General features: G+C 40.5%; 1 protein-coding gene across 1 annotated transcript in view; it reads left to right on the top strand.

Annotated features, from left to right (window-relative positions):
• Positions 1-272: 272 nt before the first annotated feature.
• The window catches only part of LOC126111719 (trypsin-4-like), a 31870-nt gene continuing 5817 nt past the window's right edge, over positions 273-26325 (top strand). The window contains exons 1-2 of the mRNA XM_049915006.1: positions 273-312; positions 22360-22721. Coding sequence (XP_049770963.1) covers positions 273-312; positions 22360-22721 — 402 coding nt within the window. The remainder of the gene's footprint in view (positions 313-22359; positions 22722-26325) is intronic.

Genomic DNA, 26325 nt, shown 5'->3' with positions numbered 1-26325 from the left:
TGATGAACCAAAAGGACGAAAAAAAGAACTGCTACAATGCGAATACGAGAAACATTACACGCTCGGAACAAGGAGACACTGAGCAAACGATAAAAACAGCACGACACAGAGTGACAGTCCGTCTCTAGAAACATTTTAGTACACTTTCGAAACAAGTCGTGACGTTCCCTGGATATGTGTAGGACAGGCGCACGCAGCACCTGTTCTGCTATAAATACAGCACGTCAAACCTGCAGCAGAAGGGAGAACGAACGCTGGAGTTCCAAACTACAATGGCGCGTGTCTACGGCATACTTCTCATCATCGCTGTTGGTGAGTTCCGCTTATGAAGAAATTTTTCTCTTGTGGTATCCTCTGCTGATATGAAATACCGTGAATTCCATGATAAACTTGCGAATGTCTGTCAGTTATGTATCTATAAAAGAACACATAAGCTTGTCAGGACTCGAGCTCATATTACCAATGCTACATATTTTCTGGATTTATTTCACTGTAAGTAATAAATCTCGAAATGTGTGGCAATGTGTCCATTGTAACTCGTTAGGTACGTCTGAAGCAAAGACGTGAAAATAAGAGGAACAGATTAGTGATTGCGGATAAGTTACAGACAAATGAAAAAGAGAATGGGTTACATAGAAATTAAGGTCTGTAGTTTTCCTAGGTCAGATGACAAGTATGTGTTGCCACAGTCAACATGTAGTAGTGTAACGATGAAATTAGAAGATAGGGATGTGCGAGAGTCGTCCTCCACTACCGTAGTCATTTTCAGCAAACATTACCGGGTATTTGACAGCGCTAATTATAAAATCTCCGTTTCGGTGACTTTTGTATGTGGTATTCATGACGGATATTAGTCCATTAGCTTAATATAATTTTTGTGGTCAATTCCAGTCACATCGTCTTGATTCTTAAGCAGAATATGGGATGGAGGTAGCAGAGCTGTTGCCCAGTCGTCTTTAGAGTACCATTTCTTTAAATTTACTCAACGGGGGATCACGAGGGCAACGTACCTCCAGAGACTCTCATTAACATCTCTTGTAGTATCTTATTATTGCATCTTTGAAGTCATTCCTCATCTGCTGTGCATTTTACCTGATAAAGTAAACAGACGCCACAGCTGTGGTATTTAATTAGGCGCACTTGTCATGTATTCTCTCATGTCAGCACATAAATTACACATTGTCAGAAACCTCTTCACATATCCTAGTTTTCCATTCTCCTTCGGCAGTATTAATTTTTTGATCCAAAAAAATGGTATAGGCTACAGAAATTTCCCAGAAATCTTGTTATCGGATGTTACTGCGTCTCTTCGTTAAGTGCCTCATCTTACCTTCATTTTCATTTAAAGAGTGTTGCAATTCATTAAGTGAAGTGGAAATTCTATCCCATCGTCCAGCAAAGAAACTTTATTATAGGTAACATTACTGACTACTAATTTCAGGATTCCATGGGACACCACTGATATTAGTTTCTGTGAAACTATCGCTGCCCAGTGTAAGATTCTGGAATCTATTTCCCCCAAGTATCTCCAAGTAAGACATATATCAATGAAGATACTCCGTATAATCGTATCCTCGCCAGTAGTCGACAGTGGTGCATACTATCGAATGCCTTTCGAATTTGTAGGATGGCGGAATCCGTTCATCGGCGTCTACTATTAGGCCAATGTTCACATATAGCATTAGTAGTAAGTTACCGACACAGTCACATCGTTAGATATCTAGGGCCAGGATTTAACTCGGAGAGGATATGGTACAAAAAGGGTACTTCAAAGATGTGGAGGGTCATATTGACCCTGTTTTTCATTTATATTTATTAAGTATTTATTAGCACATTTTAGCAAAAGATGCGAAGTAAATTTATGAATGAGTTATTAGTTAAAGGATTTTCATAGAAATAAACACTATTAACAGTTCAAATACTATATTACTTAATTTTTAAATAAAGTCTAAAGAATAATCTTTTTAACAGCTCTTAACATTACATATTTCTTAAAATCTACAGAACCATACATTCCCATGCTACGTATATACGAGATAAATCTTCTTCGAACGCAAAATGAACAATAAATCTTTGACATAAGCTGCTAGTCATCTCTGGCCATAGCACATTGTTGGCAGAATGGAACAATGTGTTCTTGACAAATGTACTTATGCCAACCTTCACAAACATGAAGTGTCTAGCGTAGCGACACTCTTGACAACTTTGTCGTTCACCTTGATCTCCGGCAGTCGATTCTTGAGAATATTCTCTACTAAATTCTCTGATTCTCTTACGCAAATTGCTTGGCAGTTGAGGTATTTCTTGTCGTGGACTCAAGTGTTCACTGACGAGCAAACGGCCTAGTGATTTTATGAAATTACCACACTTTGGTTTTTATTGTTATTTGATCGCTGAACAATAGCAACATTTGTGCTGGCCATATTCAGTATTGCGCAGAAAACAGTCTAAAGCCATTTATTTGAGTTGCGGCTTATATCATACGTCGATGACAGCTCATCTGTAACGTCAGCTCCAGCTTTCTTAGAATTAAAAAACGTGTTTAGCTCTGGTTTCTTATTATCTCCTGTCGATTCATCAATGTCGACATTGTGGTGAAGACCAGACAGGAGCAAAACAGCGTTGTTTTTCTTGAGCATATGAGAAAAAAGTGTAATATCCTTTTCGAAACCGAACTTAGATGAGTAGATTTCTCTACCGCGGTTTTGCTAAATTCAGGAGGGATTTGCCACTTGTTCTTACGCACTGATGTCACAGAAGTTAGCTTGTGTTCTCTCAGCAAATGTGACACTAGTTCATAGCTCGTAAACCAATTATCAAAAGTCATATTACCGCTTGTTTTTCAAATTGGTTGCACCAGCCAATTCACCACATCAAATGGTTTATTATTCAGTTGAAACGGTCCCTCTGGCTGCTTCCCAGCACATTTTTTTTTCTTTATTGTGATTTTAAACACCTTATACAAAGGCGGGCTGTCAGCAGCACAGTACGCCGCTCTTCAGCCTTGAGTTTGACAATAAGCAGTACATATAGGTGGCACAGAGAATACAATCAAAACGGCGGGCAAAAAATGTAGACACTAAAAAACAAAAAAAAACATGGAGCCGTTCACGCTGGACGAGGAACATCACTAACACTAGTTGACACGGCGCACATAACATGGATGATGGCGACGGCACACGTGAACAGTGGTGGCGTGACGACGTCCCAGCATATATTTCGAGGTTGAAGATATAGAAATTCTTTGCGTCAACCAAGGCAAATATTTTGGTGCCATAATCTGCCGGTTTGGATGGAATGTATTGTCTGAACTTGCACCTGCCTCTGAATGCAAGCAGCATTTCATCCACGGTTGTATATTCTCCTAGTACATAGGCTTTCATGCAGTGTTCAGCGAATATTTCAAATATCTGACGTATATAAGCCATACATATTACACGTTCGAAGTTCCTGCTTCGCTGGCGCAAGTTGTAACCCACTACCCAGTAGAGGGCTCCGAATTGTAGTGTGGAACATGGCGGTGTGTAACGTAACATCTCCGTGCATGAGAAGCAGATTACTGTAAACGAGGTTCTGGAAGCTCTTTAGGGAAATCACGAAAAACCTAAATCATGAAGGTAGGACGCAGGTTTGAACCGTCGTCCTCCCGAGTGCGAGTCTATTGTGCTAACCACTGCACCGCCTAGCTCGACGGGGAGAGAAGAAAATAGCAAACGTGCACTATTTGAAAGGCAGTACAGTCGTATTGCATATGACTTCGTTTTATATTTCACGTTTCTCAACAACAAAGTTCAGAAACAAAAGAAGTTTCCAGTATTAATTAATTATTTTTGGCGCGCTGAAGACATAGTAAAATTTTTATTGGTACAAACTATTAGCTTACGGACATATGCAGACAATTTCACAGCATTTCAAAGTCAAGTTGCATCGTAACTGTGTCTTGTTCAATTTCTTAATCGAAAAAAGTTCTTTTACATAAATATGTCGATCGACGTATTATAGCACTTTTACAACCTTATTACGGAGACTTGGAAAATCTACCTGTGAGAAGCAATGTAGACGTCCTGGACACTTTTAATGTAAAAATATATTTAATTGAGACTGGAAATACCTTGCAGGTTAATAAGTTACATCTTTGCATGAACAGGGGTGCTTTCAAATGAAGTGACAAACGCTCTCGAAATCAGACCTAAGATTGGCAGTGTCCTCAATACCTTTATAAAACTATAGTTGTAAATTTTCCAAGGCCACAATGAATTCTTCAATCCTCGCACTTTCTTTATCGCCAGTGAGCATAGGGAACTGTGATTGTCTTTCTCAGTATGTGTCCCACCTACAACGTGATTTTCATTTTAAATGCATTCCCATCAGATGAGAAAGACGTTGCCTTGCAGTGTCTTACTGTGGACAGCGTGCGTTCAAGTCCACTTAAAATGCGAAGTCTACAATCGATCACAGGTGTTCTAATTTTCGTTCGTGCACGTATTTTTCCTTCATAAATTCAACATTAGCGAAATTTAAATCAAAAAGTCGTTCGAGGAATCCCCCAGACATAACCGATCCACTTTGTCGTAATATATGAAGTCTCCATACTCTTCGTTCGTTCCGTTGAAAACCGTTGCAACTGAAAATGGAATAATGGTTACGACTTTACCGATTTCTTCAAGTGCCCCATACCTGTTAATTTAGCACAGACAGCTTCTTGACGTACAGAACACGGAATCCCGTCAGTCGATTGTTGTATACGTAATTATTTGCTCCTTCATTGTCTTCTAAAAGTTTAAATTCTCTCTTTAAGGCATTATAATGTAGTTTGGTAGCAAATACGCATACCTGTCGCTTATGCGAACTGAGAACACTCATCCCTCTCTTCTGTCTTTCCCACTCATTTTAAAGGGTTGTGACAATGGATCGCAGGACAGCCTCCTTTTGTACAAACAGCAACTGGACCTGTGAACGTCCTTCAAACTGTGAAGGAATAGCGAAGGGTAAACAGAGCTGACACCATGATTCTGCCGAACTCAGAGAGTTGTGTCGACCACAAACTGCCACATCGCAATGTTAAATGAAATGTCAGACTGTTCCGGGTACTCCCGAGAAGGACCGAGCAAAGGCGAATGACAGGACCGGCCTTGGCTCGTAACGCGGTCCGTCTTGCTGTAGAGGACTCCTGCGAGCCAGGCACACAGTGGACGAAATACAGCATGCATTGGCAGACATTGTCAAAGAGAGTGAATAATCAGCTCTGAAGTCCACAATAGAAATCTCAAAGTACAGCAAACCAAGACTCTGTAACAAATGTTGCCCTCCGACACCGACTTGACAACCTGCGCAAGAATACACTGCATGGGGAGACCTGGGACAAACCTGAAGGCAAAAAAGATAAAGAAACGCTGACTATCGGAACCTTCAAGGGGGAAACTGGAGGACTGGTTTTTGCTGCAAGGGAATAAGTCATCAGAAGTAACGCAATCGAAGCCAGAATCTAGAAATCAACAGAAGACCTAAAATACAGACAATGCTCAGAAGCGGAGGAAACAATTAATGATATATCTAGAGCCGTAGAAAAATATCACTCAGAATGATTACAATCAGAGGCACAACGATGTGGCACGAATGATTCTCTGGAACTTACGTCAAAATTACCATCTGCGGTGGCAAAGAATGGTGAGGCCACAAACCAGAAAAGTTGTCGAAAACAGACTTACCAAATTACTGTGAGACTTTGCACGGATGGCGTATTGGAGCACGATACACCAGACATGACAAATGGAGATCAAGAAAGTGTGCGTCATAACTTTGCCATCTCAGGAGACAGAAGGGCTGATCACCTCACCATTGAGAGAACCTATAAACTTCAAGTGACAGCAGATTTAATGGGCAGCAACTTGAAAAACGTGATGGATACGAGGACTGCGATAACGCTGGCTTAAGGCAATGAAAGTGGCTCTACTGGTTCTCGACACAGTGAGAGCACTGCCAAAACACAGGGCACTTGAAAACGATTGGAATTAATAAAATATCCGTTTCCGGCAACATAAAGACACTTCAGTGGGATCTGCACGAATTATACTTCGACACATCACGCAGTCCTAGACGCTTGGGAAGTATCTAGCTACTAATAAAGTACGAAATCCAGCATAGTGAACTCATTTTCTGAGATACATAATGCGAAAGTTTCTGAGCGTATGTGTGTTTGTTACTTCTTTATGCAGAAACGGTTGGACGGATTTGGATGGGATTTAGAATGAAGATAGCTTATATTCTCCACTAACACATAAGCTACCTAATTGTCAAATGGGTTTGGGTGGGTATGAAAGAACTGCAGTCCACGATGCACGAATACTTTGTTCATCCATTATGAACGATGGCTCTTGCCGTTGGTGGGGAAGCTTGCGTGCCTCAGCGATACAGAAAGCCGTACTGTAGGTGCAACCACAACGGAGTAGTACCAGTTCAGAGGCCAGACAAACGTGTGCTTCCTGAAGAGGGACAGCGGCCTTTTCAGTAGTTGCAGGGCCAACGGTCTGGATGATTGACTGATCTGCCCCTGTAACATTAACAAAAACGACCTTGCTGTGCTGGTACTGCGAACGGCTGAAAGCAAGTGGAAACTACAGCCAGCCGTAATTCTTCCCAAGGGCATGCAGCTTTACTGTATGGTTAAATGATGTTGGGGTCCTTTTGGGTAAAATATTCCGGAGGTAAAACAGTCCTCCATTCGGATCTCCTGTAGGAAACTGCTCAGGAGGAGGACGTTATCATGAGAAAGAAAACTGGATTTCTAAGGCTCGGAGCGTGGAGTGTGAAATCCCTTAATCTGGCAGGTAGGTTAGAAAATATAAAAATAGAAATGGATAGGTTTAAGTTAGATACAGTGGGAATTAGTGAAGGTCGGTGGCAGGAGGAATAAGACTTCTGGTCAAGTAAATACAGGGTTATAAATACAAACTGAAGTAGGGGTGATGCAGGAGTAGGTTTAATAATGAATAAAAAATAGGAGTACGGATAAGCTACTATGAACAGCATGGTCAACGCATTATTGTAACCAAGATAGATAGACTAGGAGCCCACGCCTATCACAGTAGTACAAGTTTATTTGCCAGCCAGCTACGCAGACATGAAGAGATTGAAGAAATGTACGATATGATAAAAGAAATTATTCAGATAGTGAAGGACACGAAAATTTTATAGTCATGGAGGGACTGGAATTCGATAGTAGGAAAAAGAAGAGAAGGTAAAGTAGTAGGTGAATATAGAATGGGGGTAAGGAATGAAAGAGAATGCTGCCTGGCAGAATTGTGCACAGAACCTCACTTAATCATAACTATCACTTGGTTTAAGAATCGTAAAAGAAGGTTTTATACGTGTAAGAGGCCTGATGACACTGGAAGACATTTCCAGGGGCAGATGTGGACTCTGACCTCATCTTATTGGTTGAGAAATGTGAACTAAAACTGAAGAAACCACAAAAAGGTGGGAATTTAAGATGGGACCTGGATAAATTGAAAATAACAGAGGTTGCAGAGAGTTTAAGAGAGAGCATTTGGGAACGATTGACAAAAATGGCGCCGGCCCGTGTGGCCGAGCAGTTCTAGGCGCTTCAGTCTGGAACCGTGCTACCGCTACTGTCGCAGGTTCAAATCCTGCCTCGGGCATGGATTTGTGTGATGTCCTTAGGTTACTTAGGATTAAGTAGTTCTAAGTTCTAAGGGACTGATGACCTCAGATGTTAAGTCCCATAGTGTTCAGAGCCATTTGACAAGAATGGGGGAAAGAAATACAGTAGAAGAACAATGGGTGGCTTAGAGAGATAAATAGTGAAGGCAGCAGAGGATCAAGTAGGTAAAAAGACAAGGGCTGGTAGAAACTCTTGGTTAACGGAAGAGATACTGAATTTAACTGATGAAATGGGAAAATATAAAAGCGCAGTAAATGAAGCAGGCGAAAAGGAATTCAAATGTCTCAAAAATGAGATCAACAGGAAGAGCAAAATGCCTAAGTAGGGATGACTAGAGAACAAAATAAAAGATGTAGTGGCATATATAGCTAGGGGTAAGATAAATACTGGCTATAGGAAAATTAAAGAGACCTTTGGAGAAAAGAGAACCACTTGTATGAGTATCAAGAGCTCAGATGGAAAATCAGTTCTAAGCAAAGAAGGGAAAGCAGATAGGTGGAAGGAGTATATAGAGGGTCTATACAAGGGCGATGTACCTGAGAGCAATATTATGGAAATGGAAGAGGGCGTAGATGAAGATGAAGTGGGAGATATGAAACTGCGCTAAGAATTTGACAGAGCACTGAAAGACCTAAGTGGAAACAAGGCCGTTGCATTAGACAACATTCCATTAGAATTACTGATAGCGTTGGGGGAGCTAACCATAACAAAATTCTACCATCTGCTGAGCAAGATGTATGAGACAGACGAAATACCCCCTGACTTCAAGAACAATATAATAATTCAAATTCCAAGGAAAGCAGGTGTTGACAGGTGTGAGAATTATCGGCCTATCAGTTTAATACGTTATGGCTGCAAAATACTAACACGAATTCTATACAGACGAATGGAAAAATTGGTAGAAGCCGGCCTCAGGGAAGATCAGTTTGGAGTCCATAGAAATGATGGAACAGGCGAGGTATTACTGACCCTACGACTTATCTTAGAAGATAGATTAAGGGGAAGCAAACCTACGTCTCTAGTATTTGTAGATTTAGAGAAGCTTTTGGCAATGTTGATTGGAATACTCTCTTTCAAATTCTGAAGGTGGCAGCGGTCAAATACAGGGACCGAAAGGCTATTTACAATTTTTACAGATACCAGATGGCAGATAAAAGTGTCAAGGATCATGGAAGGGAAGCAGTGGTTGAGAAGAGAGTGGGTTAGGCTTTGTAAGTAGGCTGTTTATGTTTTCTTTATGTAAGTTTGCTGTTTATGTTTTTTATTGGCAACGTTACATAGCACTCTATATGAAAATCACTGGCTGTGCTGTGTGCAGTATGTAGCTAGTTTGCATTGTTGCCTGCCATTGTTGTCATGAACTGCTATAGCTGGATGTGAACAGCAGATAGCGCTGGGCAGTTGGAGGTGAGCCGCCAGCAGTGGTGGACGTGGGGAGAGAGATGGCGGAGTTTTGATAATCTGTAAGACTGAATGTCAATTATGAATATTAAGGTAAATACATTGTTTGTTCTCTATTAATATCTTTCATTTGCTAACTATCCCTATCAGTAGTTAGTGCCTTCAGTAGTTTGAATCTTTTATTTAGCTGGCAGTAGTGGCGCTCGCTGTTTTGCAGTAGCTTGAGTAGCGAAGATTTTTGTGAGGTAAGTGATTTGTAAAAGGTATAGGTTAAAGTTAGTCAGGGCCATTGTTTTGTAGGGGTTATTGAAAGTCAGATTGCGTTGCGCTAAATAATATTGTGTGTCAGGTTAAGCACAGGCTTGTATAATTGTTCTAAGTGGACGTTTCACATGTAAAATTGTTCTAAGGGGACGTTTCATATGTCGACCCTTAGCCTAGGATACCTCACTGGAATCTTCTGATTTCTTTCTTGTAGTTTGTGTAATTAGTGTAGATTTTGTTTATTGCTAGTGCGTAATTGTAGAGGGAATCTCCTTTGTAGTTGCAGCCCTTCATTGTTGTACTGTAAAACAGTTGTGGCATGCATGTAGATTTGCACCAAGTATTTCGCAGCTGCAATTAACTAGATATTATTTTCAGTGCTATGTTAATGTGTTCTCTTATTTTTGCTATTCAAATTGTGCTTTTCTGTGTTATCGTGTGAAATATTGTGACAATAATGGCGTGTGAAAAACGTAACACTCGGCTCCAAAGTAAACTAAGAAATGACAGTGAAGACGAAAGCAGTGTGTTGGCCCCACCATGTAATGAGTTAACTAATGTTCAAAGTAGTAATTTGGAAACTGTGCATAGGGAAATGGAGCGGGCGTCAAACAATGGCGTAGACAGTCAAACAGGTAGTGAACAGGGAAGCATTATCGCTCGATCGGTCGGCAACAGCTCACCTCAGGAATTAGAAATGATAGGACACAATTTTGCAAATACTGTAGATTCAGGTTTTGCGTCCTCACCGTTTTCTCAAATGAGTCAAGACACATTTTCTGCTTGTCAAAATGTGAATGCTGCCGGTGAAAACGCACTGCCAAAAAGCATAGAGAAACAGATTCCAGACACTAATACATTATTATTGCAATTAATGCAACAAATGGAACAAAATCAGAGGCAAATGGAACAAAATCTTCAAAAGTTAGACACAATGGAACAGAATCTTCTAAAGTTAGACACAATGGAACAAAATCTTCAAAAGTTAGACACAATGGAACAAAATCAGAGACAAACACAGCAAAAGCTTCAAAAGTTAGACACAATGGAACAAAATCTTCGGAAGTTAGACACCACACTTGAACAAACACGTGAAGATTTAACTACTGAGTTACATAACATTGAATCGAAATGTCAAAAGGTCTGTAATGACGTAAAAACACAAATTTGTGAGCATTTTCAGCCTATTTTTTCGCGGCATGAAAACGCATTACAGAATCACGAAGCAGCCATAAAAGAACTGCAAACTATTGTTCATGAAAATCATGAGACCTTGCAAGCTAAAATGGACTCAGTTGCATCTACCGATTCGGTTACGCAACTTGCAAAAACTCAGGAAAACTTAAAGGACACAGTAGAAAGACACATGGGGGAAATTAGTTCATTATCAGAGAAAGTAGCCGAACTTTCGGATCAGGTCACTAACTTATCTACAAAGGTAGATGATGATCTGAATGACACAAGACCCATAGCCTTCACTGACACAGAAGAGTATGAACAAATTAGAAAATTCAAACAAAATCAAAATCAAATCAATACACAGTACAAAAGAGAAATCCGGGAAGTACAAGATCAGTTGACACAGGTAATACAAGAATTACATATTTCAGAGGATACTCGCGCTCCAACACGGGAAGAGGAACTTATAAATACGGAAAAGCCACAAAATAATAGCACAGGGCTTTTCGGTAATTATGAAAGGAATTGGCAAGGTACACCGAATTTTGAGATGGAACCGCCGAAACGACGTGACAATGACCGACATGCTACTCGCCGACACGATGACTTTGACTATAAGCTGTTCATTACTACACGTAAATTCAAAACATTCAAGAATTCTGCCAACGACATTCATCCACAAGCGTGGCTCCATCAATTCTCTCATTGTTTTCCTCCCAACTGGTCATTAGAACACAGATTAGAATTTATGTGTGGCTATTTGGAGAATGAACCAGCTGTAAGAATGCGATCGGTCATTCACGATTGCCACAGTGAAGGAGAATTTTACCATGCCTTCCTCTCAGCATATTGGTCTCAAGCCACACAAGACCGCGTAAAACATAGCATCATGATGATGAAACACTTTGAACAATCTGAATTTTCCAGTCTTGTCAAATATTTTGAAGACATGTTGCACAAGAATCAGTACCTATCAAACCCATACAGCCCCTCAGAACTCATCCGCATTTGCTTAATCAAACTGCCTGAACATTTACGACATATTATTTTAGCAGGACGTTGCAAAGACGACATTGAAGCTTTTCAGGGATTGTTACAAGAACTGGAAATTGACACAGACAGTCGCGGGATGCGAAAACAGGAAAACAATCACTACAGGTCACATCCGTCTCAATTCCGTGACGACAGAAACAATAAATGGCCACGACAAACCTATTCTTACAACGTAAATCGTGACCAAAACAGACACCACCCATATGATAACCACTGGCAGAGTAATAGTTACAGGGAAAGATCACCTTTCCGCGGTAATGACTATCACAGAGACAATCAGAGAAACAGACAATATGGGACCCAAAATAACTATTATCAAGGGAGACAGAATAACTTTAGACGCAACGGTCCAGCGCGTAGTTACGATTCAAGGAGAAATTCTCCACCATGTGACCGACAAGAAAGAAACTATGGAAACTACCGACATGACGACAGACGATATGATCGTAACGACAGACCTGAATTGCATCAGAACTGGCGAGATTTAAACAGAGCAGAGCACTCTCGTCACGATGAATTTGTAGAAGTTAGGTCTCCAAATCCCAATAACGACGCGCGCCAACAAAGAGACAATAGGCGATGACTCACACCACTGGCAGCCACAAGATGTACTTATGAAACTGACGACGGAGCTGCCGTAGCTAGTAATTACGTAAAAATGGAAGACATTAGGGACATCTTACTCCAGGAACACGACGTAAAACATAACAACATTGCATATCCTGTGATTCACATTACTGTAAATGACGTAAAATTTACGGCAGTACTTGACTCTGGCAGTCCCATTTCAGTAATTAGCGAAACAGCTTTTAGCAAATGCAACAAAGCGAACGATTGCCCCACACTTCCGTTACGTAAGATTAAATTACAAGGTGCAATCTTTGGAAAAAGTGTAGATGTACGCCAACAAACCAACTTAGTATTCTTTTGTCAAAGCCATAGCTTCTCTATGAACTTCCTTATTGTTCCATTATTGTCGACGGAAATTATACTGGGAGTAGACTTTTTGAATGAATATAAAGCAATCTTAAGCTTTCACGATGCTGAAATAAGTTTAGAGAAAGAAGGTATGTCAATAGCTTTGAAATTTGAAGACTGGCTCTCAAACCATGATGAGGAAATTAATCGGCTTTACCTTCTGTTAGATAACAGTTCGGAATTTTCTATGGAACTAGACACTAACAATCACTCTGCAAGTACTGACAGCGATGACATCGACGGCATATTTGAAATTAATGAGTTAATTCAGAATAAAATTCAAACAATTGAGAATTGTAATGACACTGATAGGCAGGACCTTTTTGAGATTTTACAAGCACATTCCACAGTTTTTACTCACAAAACAGGAACAATCAAGGGATTTCAATACCAATTTCGTGTTCGTGAGCATACTAAATTTTGTGTTAGACCATACGTAATTCCGGCGCATTATAGGGACCGTGTTAGAACAGAAATACAATCTATGCTTGACGAGGGCATCATTGAGCCTGCAGTAAGCTCATACAACAATCCATTACATATTGTTGAGAAGAAAAATGGATCGATCAGGCTTGTCTTAGATTCGAGACAAATCAATACTATCATCATTCCTGAAACAGATAGGCCACAGACGATGGAAGAACTTCTTCAAAATTTTAATGGTGTAAAAGTGTTGTCTTCCATTGATCTCAGATCCAGCTTTTATCAGATTGAACTTCATCCAGAATGCAGAAAATACACAGCTTTCCTTTGTTTCGGCGTTTGTTATCAGTTTCGGAAACTTCCTTTTGGTTTGAACATTTCTTCGGCAGCATTCATTCGCGGGTTAAATTCCATATTACCTGAGTTCTTAAAACGTCACATCACCTTGTATGTGGACGATATTCTAATAGCAGAAGCTTCATGGGAACAACATAACCGCATCCTCAACAGTTTGTTACGTATTTTTGCAGAGTCTGGAATTACAGTTAACTTGGAAAAGTCTGAATTCGGTAGGTCAAAGGTGAAGTTTTTGGGACATATTATTTCTTCTGAAGGCATTCAGCCGGATCCTGAAAAGTTAGAAGCAATCAGAGCCATTCCTGTTCCATCCACAAAAAGACAAGTCCGCAGTTTTCTAGGTCTCGTAAATTTTTACCGTCGTTTTCTGAATATGCAAATTCTAGTTACACCTAAACTTTGTTCTCTCACTGGAAAAAATACTATTTGGAACTGGGACGAACAAGCACAGTTGGAATTCAATTCTTTGAAAGAAGCGTTACTTCACGCGCCAATACTAGCTCATCCAGATCTGTCACAAGATTTCTGCCTTAGCACGGATTCTTCTAAAGTCGGTCTTGGTGCCCACTTATTTCAAGAAGCCATAGAAAATGACACTACTGTTCAGAAAACCATTGCTTTTGCTAGCCGAGTGCTAACAAAATCTGAAAAAAATTATTCCGTTACTGAATTAGAAGCTTTAGCTATCGTTTGGGCATTTAACAAATTCCGTTTCTTTCTTTCTGGTAAGCACGTAAAAGTATACAGTGATCACCGTGCATTACAGTTTCTTATGTCTTCAAAATTAAATCATGATAGGTTAAAACGTTGGGCATTGTTTCTGCAAGAATTCCGCTTCACAATAGTCTACATTCCCGGCAAGGAGAACATTGTTGCGGACGCGCTGTCACGCGCACCGGCTGGGCTTGAGAAAAGTAACACAGAAGGCAACCTCGAGAAAAATTTCAGTATTCTTTACATTCAGAAAGTCGCCTTTGAAAACTTCATCACCACATCTTTAAAGGACATTGCTCATGAACAAGATAAAGATCCGATTTGGAAAGACATCAAAAGTAAATGGCATGAAAAGACACACACTCAGATTCGGCATTATTACCTGGTTAGAAACAACATACTCTTCAAACGCTGCACTGTTGATGACAAGCTATGGGTACTTTGCATTCCAGACGATTTTGTTAATAAGCTCATTTGGTACATTCATTTCTGCTACGCACATTTTGGTCCACGAAAATGTTACCATATTCTTCGAACGACTTGTTATTTTAACAATATGGAAAAGAGAATTCGAAGAGTCTTGTCTATTTGTAAACTTTGTCAAAAGGCGAAACCATCTACTGTCTCACATCGTGCTCCGCTGTTTCCTATTATTCCTTCTAAATTAAAAGAATTTGCTGCTGTTGATCTCTTGGGACCACTTGTCAGAACATCTAATGGATTTGCGTACGTTCTAGTCGCTGTTGAACTTACTTCAAAATTTGTTTCTTTCACTCCGTTACGTAAAGCCACTGGACGGTCTGTATCCAACGCCTTTGTTAAAAATTTCTTACGTGAAGTTGGACACGTTAGTAAAGTCATTTCAGATAACGGACCGCAATTCAGATCTGCTGTTTGGTCACGCATGCTTCGGAATCATAAAATCAAACCTGTTTTTATTTCATTGTATTCACCACATTGTAACCCGTCTGAACGGATTATGAAAGAAATCAATAAGCTTTGCAGACTTTATTGTCACAGAAAGCATCAGCATTGGGACAGATATTTACACTTATTTCAAAATGTGCTGAATGAAATGCCTCATGATTCCACTGCTTTACCACCTACTCTTGTACTGAAGAATGTAGAACCTCCGAACAGAATCAGAGAGCTTGTACCTTTCCCGAATACACGTAAACTGCGACACAAAGACATAATTGATTTGGCTCTTAAAAATATAAAATCTGCAGCAGAGAAAAGGAGAAAACTACACGGTAAAGCAAATGCAAAGAAATTATATATTGGTCAGAAAGTTCTCATTAAAGCTCATTCATTGTCACATAAGAAGAAACACTTGAGTCACAAATTCTTTCTAGTTTACAATGGACCTTACAGAATCCGACGTATGCCACATGATAATTGCGTTGAAGTTGAAACTCTGCGTACTAGGAAGAGTAAAGGTTTACACCACATTTCTCATGTAAAACCATTTATTGACAGATAATCTGCTTTTTAACTTAGTCTTTGCAATTTTCACTTCACGCTACTTGTACAATTTGTCACACTGAGAAACTGTTAACATGCAACTATGTTTTAAAGCTAATTAACCATCCAGTCAAGAACATAGGTAACTTAGACAAGTAACTGCGAATGCCTTGTTATTGCGAGCAGACGACACAGTGTTGTTATTTATACATTCCTCCTTGTTAGTTGCACGATTACATAACGAATATACGGCTCACATACTTAGAACATATACCAGCACTGCTAATGAAATTTTCATGCAACATTTTGGTTTGCTTACGAGTGGATTCTGGATTTGAGGTGCTTTCTGTGAAATGCCAGATGACATAGTGGTTAGTTTATGTGACAGCTACACGATTTTATCACGATGTTACTAATGAGTGACAATTTACAATGTGCTTTTGCGGTGTATCTGTTTTATATCTGCACAGTTTTTTCTGAATTCTTCTATAAAGTGAGACATGTTTTAGTGGTGACTTTTGTGCTATTGCTACAAGGACACAGCCTTTTCCGTAGGACAACAATACGTTACAGCACAGTACTTTCCTCATCACGGCAATAAGCGTAATAACTAAGTTATCTATACGCAAAGCATTTCACTTTTGTGTATCATGAGGTAAGTGCATTGACTTCTGCAGAACTTAGCTTTCGGAGGACAATAACTACGACACTTCCCAGAGATTATCTTACAGCAAGACGCACATTTAGCGCTACAGGACACGTATTTGAGTGATTAATTTTGTACTTAAAACATTTATTTTTAGAGATTTGTGAATTACAAAGAAAGTTTTTCGTGATACATTTCATTCCATTGCTGTAATCTGTAACACCTGAGGGTATAATTACAACAAACCTCAGGGGGGTACACGCCTACTTTGTGTACCATGTGTTTGGCAAGCACAAGGAGCCCTAGCTAATATGGTATTTGCTTATACAATTTAACACATCGGTACCATATTTCTCTAACACATAAATTACACAGCTATCTGATCATTTAACAGAGAAACAAACATCCTTTTACTACGTCAGTGACACATGTTTACGCAATTACAGAGTTGGATTACTTCACACTTAAGAAATTGTACTTTGTCTGTACTTCGTGCACTGTTCATATTTTTTTGGAACCATTGTGATACTATGAGAACTTTGAATGATGTATTTGGTAAGGGAGTATGATTTTAAAGTACGTTTGAGGCAGATGACACTTTTGACATGAGCAGAGAATTTTCTTTAGGTTTTGAAACAATTGCAGAAAGCTACGACGTTTTTGAGATTTGACTGAGGTGTTATGATGTTATTTTTACGACGACGATGTGTATTATGCTGTTGAGGTATGTTTATGTCAATAAGATGATGCTACCATATATGAGGAAGGTGATTACCTGTTTATATGTATATGAATAATGAATAGAAGATAGGGACTCTTGACTTGTGAAAAAGGTTGTTGGAAACCAAGAATCGTACTTTAAGAGTTATGAAATGTGTGTGTAAATGCGTGAATGAGACTGTCACTGCAGCGGAAACTGCTGTCGTAAATATTTCCGTAAGAAAGTGACCACCTGCACGTGCGTCGTCGGCACACAGCTGTGTCAGACACCTGGAGAACAAGCCATTAGGGTGTGCCTTTGACATTCCTTTGTAGAGGGCATCGCTAATGCGACACGCTCGTTACTTGAAAACATATGATTTTTGTAATGCGTTGTGGGCACACAGCTGTGTCAAACACCTGGAAAACAAGCCATTAAGGTATGCCTTTCATCGCTAATGCGACACCCTCGTTACTTAAAAACATATGATTACTCGCACTTTGTGCTAATTATTGAAATGATTATGAATTGATGGGAAATATTCGTACATCTGCTCACCTGATTATGACAAGTGTCTTTCTACGAGAGCTGAGAGCCATTGACTTATGAAATGAAATGTCACATGACTACTGAATGATATTTTTATGCTTTGGTTTGCGTAATTGCTTATTTCATTTGATATCTGGTTTCCAGCTGTGTTGCAGCATTGCTTTTATAAAATGAGATGCATTTGCTAATGTGAACTCTTTCTGTCAACAGATCTATTAAATGATAATTTTGTAATCCACATTCTTTAAGAAAGGAGCACTTGGAAAGGAAAGAACAATAAGAAGAAACTAGCAACAGTAACACATAATTTTCTTTTCTAGTACATGGTAATATTTTTTTTACAATCAGTTGTTATGGTGCACCACTTTAATTACATAGACATTAAGATGTGAATATACATTTCCCTTGTCTGCATTATCGTCTTTAGTGTAATATTTTTTCTGCTTGAGCTATGTCATGTTTAGGTATAAGTTGCTGCTGTTTGTCAGGCATAGTGTTACTGAATTTGACTTTGTGTTACTCTTCTAAGCTGGTTTTTCTTGTTTCCTGCATTGCCTTATATTAGTTGTAATATTGCACTTGCTTTGCTAATTTATGCTGCTTGCTTTGCCATTTCTATATTTTGTCATTGATGTTTGTGTTAATTATTTTTTTTTTTGCTGCATTGCCTCGTCCCTTGGTATATATATCTGAGCTCAGTAGATTTAAGTTAGCTTAAGAGGGGGTAGACTATATAAGAAACTGACTATGGAGAATAGGTAAAGAATGCATTGCGAAGAAAGATTTGGGCCCCAATGAGTATTGTACAATCAGAAATAATTATTTTGAAAGAAATATGAATAGAATACAGGAAGGAGGTATAGGTAGGATTATCTTGGAAATAAATAATGAGGTAAGAAATATGTGAACACATAAATACAGAAAGCATGCTTGGATAGGATTTTTTTGGTGGAAGCAAAGGTTGAAATAAGACGAACGATCTATGGAATGAAGGGAGATCTCCAAGCAAAATACTGCAGTAAAACAAACCCTGTCCTTTCCTCTTTGCTGCTTTTTCCCAATATGTAATTGTGTGTTGTCCTTTCCTTTTGTGTTATCCCACTATGTGTTTGTGTACCCTTGTGTATTTGTGTTTTTCCTGTCTTTATGTGTTGATGTGTTTATGTGCTGATGAGAGCTATGTTGTAGAATTTTTCTAATACTCTGTTATTTTCTTTGTAAAGATGCTTAGACATTATTTATTCTGTGTTGTTTTAATGCTCATGTGTGAAGTTGAATTTTTAAAAGTGATTCTGATCTTTTATTTTTGTACTCATGTCATAATTTCTGTAACACTGATGTATATGTTTATTTCTATTCTTTTGTAAAGCCTGTACTACAAATGTTATCTGTATTGTTATGTTTTTAATTATGTATTTTGTACCTTTGTCATTGTATTCTTATGTTATAAAATTGTAATTGACAGCAGTTCATCAAATTAAGTAACTTGTAAGTTCCATCTCACTGCACACATTTCTGTTGGTCATAGTATATGGACAATATGTGAGAAGTAGGGACTGATAGTGTTTGCACATGTGTTGATAATTCAGCAAGGGACTGGATAACAGCATTGCTGGTTCTAAAGACAATTCCTAAAACTTTGTGCGTGCACAAGTGATGGTTTATGGACTTGCTATCTTCTCTGCAAGATTCTTCGATGGTGATTGTGCACCTGCACAGTCGCAGCAGATGGCTGCTGGCCATCTCTACAAGGACTACAGTGGGTCTACACCTTTGCTGCCTCACCAATACTCTCTACCAGGACTGCAGTGGGTCTGCTCTGTGATGACCTACCTACCAATCTTCTTCAAAACGTCGACTGACTCTGCTGTGGGTTTGCTCTGTTGTGGCCCATTACCTGTCAGCATGTCAAGAGTCAGCACTGTCTTTCTGTTGGAAGAACAACACTACTTCTTCAAGACTGCATGGAAATCCACTACTTCCGTGTGCATTGCCTTTTACTGCTCAGACTTTGATAAAAGAAACGGCAGTTTTACTATGATGAACAATCTGGACTGTCTTTATGGACTGTGAGAAAATTTTAGCTGTTGACCAACATTGTATAAATAAGTGTGTGCATTTTATATCTTTGTTACTGTAATTGTGAAAAATTTTTGTCAAATCTGTATTGGCCAGTGCCCAACACCATTTGTAAAAATTTTTGTGGGGAGCATGGGGGCTATGTAAGTAGGCTGTTTATGTTTTCTTTATGTAAGTTTGCTGTTTATGTTTTTTATTGGCAACGTTACATAGCACTCTATATGAAAATCACTGGCTGTGCTGTGTGCAGTATGTAGCTAGTTTGCATTGTTGCCTGCCATTGTTGTCATGAACTGCTATAGCTGGATGTGAACAGCAGATAGCGCTGGGCAGTTGGAGGTAAGCCGCCAGCAGTGGTGGACGTGGGGAGAGAGATGGCGGAGTTTTGATAATCTGTAAGACTGAATGTCAATTATGAATATTAAGGTAAATACATTGTTTGTTCTCTATTAATATCTTTCATTTGCTAACTATCCCTATCAGTAGTTAGTGCCTTCAGTAGTTTGAATCTTTTATTTAGCTGGCAGTAGTGGCGCTCGCTGTTTTGCAGTAGCTTGAGTAGCGAAGATTTTTGTGAGGTAAGTGATTTGTAAAAGGTATAGGTTAAAGTTAGTCAGGGCCATTGTTTTGTAGGGGTTATTGAAAGTCAGATTGCGTTGCGCTAAATAATATTGTGTGTCAGGTTAAGCACAGGCTTGTATAATTGTTCTAAGTGGACGTTTCACATGTAAAATTGTTCTAAGGGGACGTTTCAGCTTGTAGCCTATCCCTGATGTTATTCAATCTGTATACTGGGCAAGTAGTAAAGAAAACAAGACAATTTGGAGTAGTGATTAAAATCTATGAAGAAGAAATAAAAACTTTGAGGTTCGCCAATGATTTTGTAATTCTGTCAGACACAGCAAAGGAGTTGGGATAGTAGTTGAGTGGAATGGACAGTGCCTTGAAACGAGAATATAAGTAACATCAACAAAAACAAAACGAGGATAATGGAATGCAGTCGAATTAGATAAGGCATTGCTGATGGAGCTAGATTAGGAAATGAGACACTTAAAGTAGTAGATGAGTTTTGCTATATGGGGAGCAAAATAACCGGTGATGGTTGAAGTAGAGACGATATAAAATGTAGACTGGCAATGGCAAGGAAGGCGATGAAGAAGAGAAATTTGTTAACATCGAGTACAGATGTTAGTGTCAGGAAGTCCTTTCTGAAAGTATTTGTATGGGGTGTAGATGTGTATGGAAGTGAAACATGGACGACAAAAAGTTTAGACAAGAAAAGAACAGGAGCTCTTGAAATGTGGGCTACAGAATAATGCTGAAGATTAGATGGGTATATCACGTAACTAATGAGGAGGTACTGAATAGAATTGGGGACAAGAGCAATTTGTGGCACAACTTGACTAAAAGAAGCGATCGGTTGGTAGTACCGTCCTGAGGCGTCAAGGATAACCAATTTAGTATTGTAGGGAAGCATCGAATGTACAAATCGGAGGGAAACTAAGAGATGAATTCACTAAGCAGATTCAGAAAGATGTATGTTGCAGTAGTTACTCGAAGATAAAGAAGCTTGGACAAGATAGTGTAGCATGGAGACCTGCAGCAAACCAGACTACAGCAACAACATTTGAGATTGATAGCACTTAGTGACTTGCATGAAATTTTGCACTTACTTTCGAACCTTCACGAAACTTTTCCTAGCTGAAATTCCCCGCAAAACAATGAAACGCAAAACTCTTGTCGCTTACTACATTTTCACTATTCGTACTAGCAAACTGCCACATCAATCATGACGTTTAAATTTATTACTTCTTTGCAACTAGCTGTGTTCGCCATACATTTTGGAGACAATATTCACAGATACCATTGAAGGTACCAGCAAATTAGTTCAGGGGTACGAAATCATAAACAATGGAGTACTTGAAATTGAAACTGCAGGGCGAAATTCGCTAGAGAATCAGATGAAACATGCGTGCTGATACACGCAAAATTTGACATGTGTTTACGTGGAGAAACGCACAGGTAAAAAGTTCATCTTGATCTCAACGAAATTTCGTACTCATATTAGTCACTATACGGAAAGAAATACTGTTATGGTAAGAAGCAGCAGATTCCTATTGGGGAGGGGCGATAACATGGAGCCAGAAGTGTGGAGGAGGAGATGGACAGACAGCAAGGAGGCGGGAGGAGATGGACACAGAGAGGAGATGGAGAGAGAGGGGATGATGAGGAGATGAATAGATATAGGGGGAAATGGACAGAAAAATGGATGAGTGGGAGATTGGCATCGAGAGGGGATGGAAGGAGATGGATAGAGAAAGGAATGCAGAGGACGTAGAGGGAAGAAGGAGAGGCGGTCGCGGTGGCCGAGCGGTTCTAGGCGCTTCAGTCCGCAACCGCGCGACTGCTTCGGTCGCAGGTTCGAATCCTGCCTGGGGCATGATGTGTGTGATGTCCTTAGGTTGGTTAGATTTAAGTAGTTCTAAGTTCTAGGGGACTACTGATGACCTCAGATGTTAAGTCCCATAGTGCTCAGAGCCATTTGAAATATTTTTTGAAGAAGGAGAAGGAGTACGGAGGAGGAGTTGGATAGAGGTTGGAGGGTGGAGGGGATGGACAGAGAATGGGAAAGGAAGAGCGGGATGGAGAGAACTAGACAGAGGAGTTGGACTAATAAAAGACTGGAATAGATACGTGCATAAGCGGGCAGTTTTTAGAAATACTCAACTACAGGTAACACGCAGAGAAAAAATTAGTGTTATAATAGTAATAGTAATAATAATAATACACGTTATTGCCCATTGTCAAACACGCCTCTAGCGAGCAGTACCCAGTGCACTGAACATTGACGCATCATTCATTTTCGTTCAGGTTGGGTGGTACACTCAGAGTGTCTACTGAGGAAACGCCATTCGACATTGAATGGAATCTTGAGGCACGAAGATGCTGGAGACACGGTCGGCTTCCCGTGGCACGTGTTCGTGCTGCGGCCGTTTACGGCGTGCAGCGGCTCCATCATCAGCAGCGACTGGGCGCTGACCGCAGCCCACTGCGTGGCGCACACCAGCCCGTGGCTCATCATGTTGCTGGCTGCCGGCGCGGGGGCCAGGTTCAGCGCCGTCCACTTCGTCAGCTCTTACGTACTGCACGGCGACTACGACGCATTCAGTCGCCGCTACGACATCGCTGTGATGCGTGTTTACCAGCCCTTCTTATTCACCGACACTGTCAAGGTACGTTTCTGCTCCTCGAAGTTAGAGGAGCTATCATCGTGAAAGCAGTAATATTAGGTGGACACCGAGCGAAATTCAGCTAACCGACATCCTCTGTGTAGCAAGAAACAACGTCGAGATTCAGGAAATCCACATTTAGACGTGCATAAAACCATCGCCAGTTAAAAGATAAGGAAGAAATCAAAGAGTAAACGTACGGTCGAAAGTGAATTTGTTGCTCATCTCAAAAATTGTTCAAATGGCTCTGAGCACTATGGGACTATGAGGTCATCAGTCCCCTAGAACTTAGAAGTACTTAAACCTGACTAACCTAAGGACATAACACACATCCATGCCTGAGGCAGGATTCGAACCTGCGACCATAGCAGCAGCGCGGTTCCGGACTGAAGCGCCTAGAGCCGCTCGGCCACAGTGGCTAGCCACAATTATTTACTTATTTTATAAGGGGAAGTCAAATGATAGCCGAACATCCGCCACAACGAGACCATGGAATAGCTCCATTAAAAAGTGGTCACCACAAACTTTAAGACATTCATCCCACTGGGAGACGAGGCGATCAATTCCTGTTTGGTAGAACGCAGTCGTCCGCTGACGGATGGACAGCTGCGTCCACACTTGCACGTCCTTGTCCGACTGAAACCGACGTAGACGTAAGTCTTCCTTCAGGTCGACAAAGATGTGAAAATCACACGCTGAAGATCCGGGCTGTACAGAGGACGTTGCAGTGTTTCCCAACCAAATCGTTGAAGTATAGCCTTCGTCTAATTGACAGTGTGGACGCGGGTATTAACGTGCAACAGGATGACTCCGTCTCATAGCACTCCTGGGTGTTTCGACTTTATGGCGCGTCGCAGTTTCTGGAGAGTGTCTTCATAGTGCTGTGCAATAACTGTTGTTCCGCGTTCAAGGAACCCGGCGTGCAGACTGTCCCTGCACTTGAAGAAGGAGGTCATCAATACCGTACCGGATCTTGTATGAACATTTTAGGAGGTCTTTGGCGAGGGAGATATGGGATGTTTCCAGTGATGGTTTGCCGTTTGTCCTCTGGCTGTCGGAATGATGTCGGATGGAATCATCCTGTTACACGATAACGCCCGCCCCCACAATGCCAATCGGAAGAAGACTACGCTTCAGGTATCTGGTTGGGAAGCACTACAACATCCTCCATACAGCCCGGATCTCCAACCGTGTGATTTTCATAACTTTGGTGACCGAAGGGAAGATATGTAGTGACGTTGGTTTCAATCGGACGAGGAATTGCAAGAATGGGTCTGGTTGTGGATCTGTCAGCGGCCAACAGTACTCTACAAAACAATAATTGATTGTCTTGTGTGCCAGAGGGATAAATGTCTTAACGCCGTGGTGATTACTTCTGATTGGAACCATTCCATGGTCTCCTTGTGGTGGGTGGTCGCTTATGTCAATACGCAATCTCGATAGAGTTTGAGACATCGAACTTTTACTCTTGACGAGTAGAATTCTGCACTTTTGGACGTTTGTCTTTGTTCCTCAAAACCACTCTAGACAAACCTTAAGATAAACCCAACAGAAGCCACAGTAGAAGCCTCCACCCCTCTATAAATTTCCTATACCTCATTAGGTAGTGATCTTGATGGCGACGGAGTGTTAAAATGTAATCTGCGTCGCTACATTCGAAAAAACGCAAGTCTACGTAGTAATACAGTTTCTCATCACGAAACTTAATTGAAGTTATTTTCAGTTGAGAAGTACTCGTCTATTGGGGGAAAAATGCTAACTGTGATAAGTAAATTAATCGTAGCCGTAAATCGCAATGACATGGGGCCTCAGTCTTGTGATGTGCAGCCCCAGTGCAAAATTACTGAGGCGGCTGCCCATTGCCGCCTACCTCTCCATGCAGGTCAGATAACACAGCGGATGGTGCTCTGGAAAAGTGCGCCTTAGTAAAACGCGACAGCTAACGAGGAGTCGGGAACTTTATAAGTGTTTAAATACGTCAACGCCGCTATTAAATAGTCATTTACTGATTTTACCATTAACTGATGTCTAATGTTATTCTGAAACACATAATATGTATCACCTTTGCCCGCCAGAACCATGTCGACTGGAGTGCAACTCGTACTCATCGCTAAGAGTCCGTTTTTCTGAACAAGTGGCTACTGTTCTTGGATGCCGTAGACCTCATCGAGTATAGAAGTACTCGGCGTTTCACGTATGCGGCACACACTTTGCCCAGTGTAGCGTGAGAATAGACACAGCCGCTCGGACAGTGGCAGACAACCTAGCCTCTGCGATGTGAAAGTAGAAGTGTGGTGGGCGTTTCGTGCAACACGACTTACTGTACGGGTATTTTCCACCACACAATAACTTGTGACCGCAACCCTTCTATAAGAAATTAACCACTAACAAGAAGACCAAGGGTTGGTTCATGCAGGACTGTGCCGCAACACTCATCGTCAATGTGTCTGTCCCGGTATTATGAGGTGTTTGAATAGGCCAGTTGTTATTTTCGTACTATATGGGGACTCCTGTAACTAATGAGTATTCTCGTAACTCCAACGTTAATTGTTTTGAGAGTTCACGTGGCCCGACAGATTCATCTACGTTACACCATACGAAAACGGAGGAAAAAAACTTTACAAGATCAGCCTCTCCACCATACACAGTCTTGCCGAAGTGCTTTTGAACACGTTTTCCGAAAAACTGCTTCGAACAACTAGTTCGACAGCGCACATAAAATGGCAATATCTCAAAACTTTTAGTTACAAATAGGCCAGGCCTTACATACAGTGTCAGTGTAAAGATAAGAATTAGTGTTCATGAAGTCATCATAGTGACGATGGTTTCTAAACTTAATAAATCCCGGCCGGTGTGGCAGAGCGGTTCTAGGCGCTTCAGTCTGGAATCGCCCGACCACTACAATCGCAGGTTCGAACCCTGCCTCGGGTATGGATGTGTGTGATGTGCTTAGGCTAGTTAGGTTTAAGTAGTTCTAACTTCTAGGGGACTGATGACCTCAGATGTTAAGTCCCATAGTGCTCAGAGCCATTTGAACCATTTTGAACTTAATAAACCCATCAAGAAGGTTAAGGAGAATATTTGTACCAGGAAAAGCAAATAAGACAACGAATGGACATCATTTAGTTCCAGCACGTCGGACGAAGAGGATTAATAATCCAATGCGGAAAGTGTTGACGAAACAAAGGTGGTTGCACTCTTCGTTCAACAGTGAACGAGTAAAGGAGAGTAGAAATTCGTACATCCCTAAGGAGATCAATGCCCCAAGCATACAAGTTCCACCGTCACACCTTAGCGAGAGACATTGCCGAAAACCCAAGAAAAGATGGTTGATCACCACGTCTTGGGGTCGATAAAATTACATGTAGTTGGGGCCAGGGATATCATTTAAGTTGAAATACACAATGAAAATACCCAGAAATGAATGGGGTCTGTATAGAATACGTAAATATAACTGCACATTTAAAGCAGTTCAATAACTTCAGAGTATGAAGCACTCCACAGTGGCTTATCAGTCCTTTTCATTAGATTGGATATATAACTTGTTTTCCTTTCAGTTAAGCTTGACAGTCGTGAATATGTTTAACTATAGGTCGTGGTTGAATGT

Source organism: Schistocerca cancellata, chromosome 1 (genome assembly GCF_023864275.1).
Source record: "Schistocerca cancellata isolate TAMUIC-IGC-003103 chromosome 1, iqSchCanc2.1, whole genome shotgun sequence".
Taxonomy (NCBI): Eukaryota; Metazoa; Arthropoda; class Insecta; order Orthoptera; family Acrididae; genus Schistocerca; species Schistocerca cancellata.
Note: the sequence above shows the minus strand (reverse complement) of the source record. Positions and strands in the feature narration are given on the sequence as shown.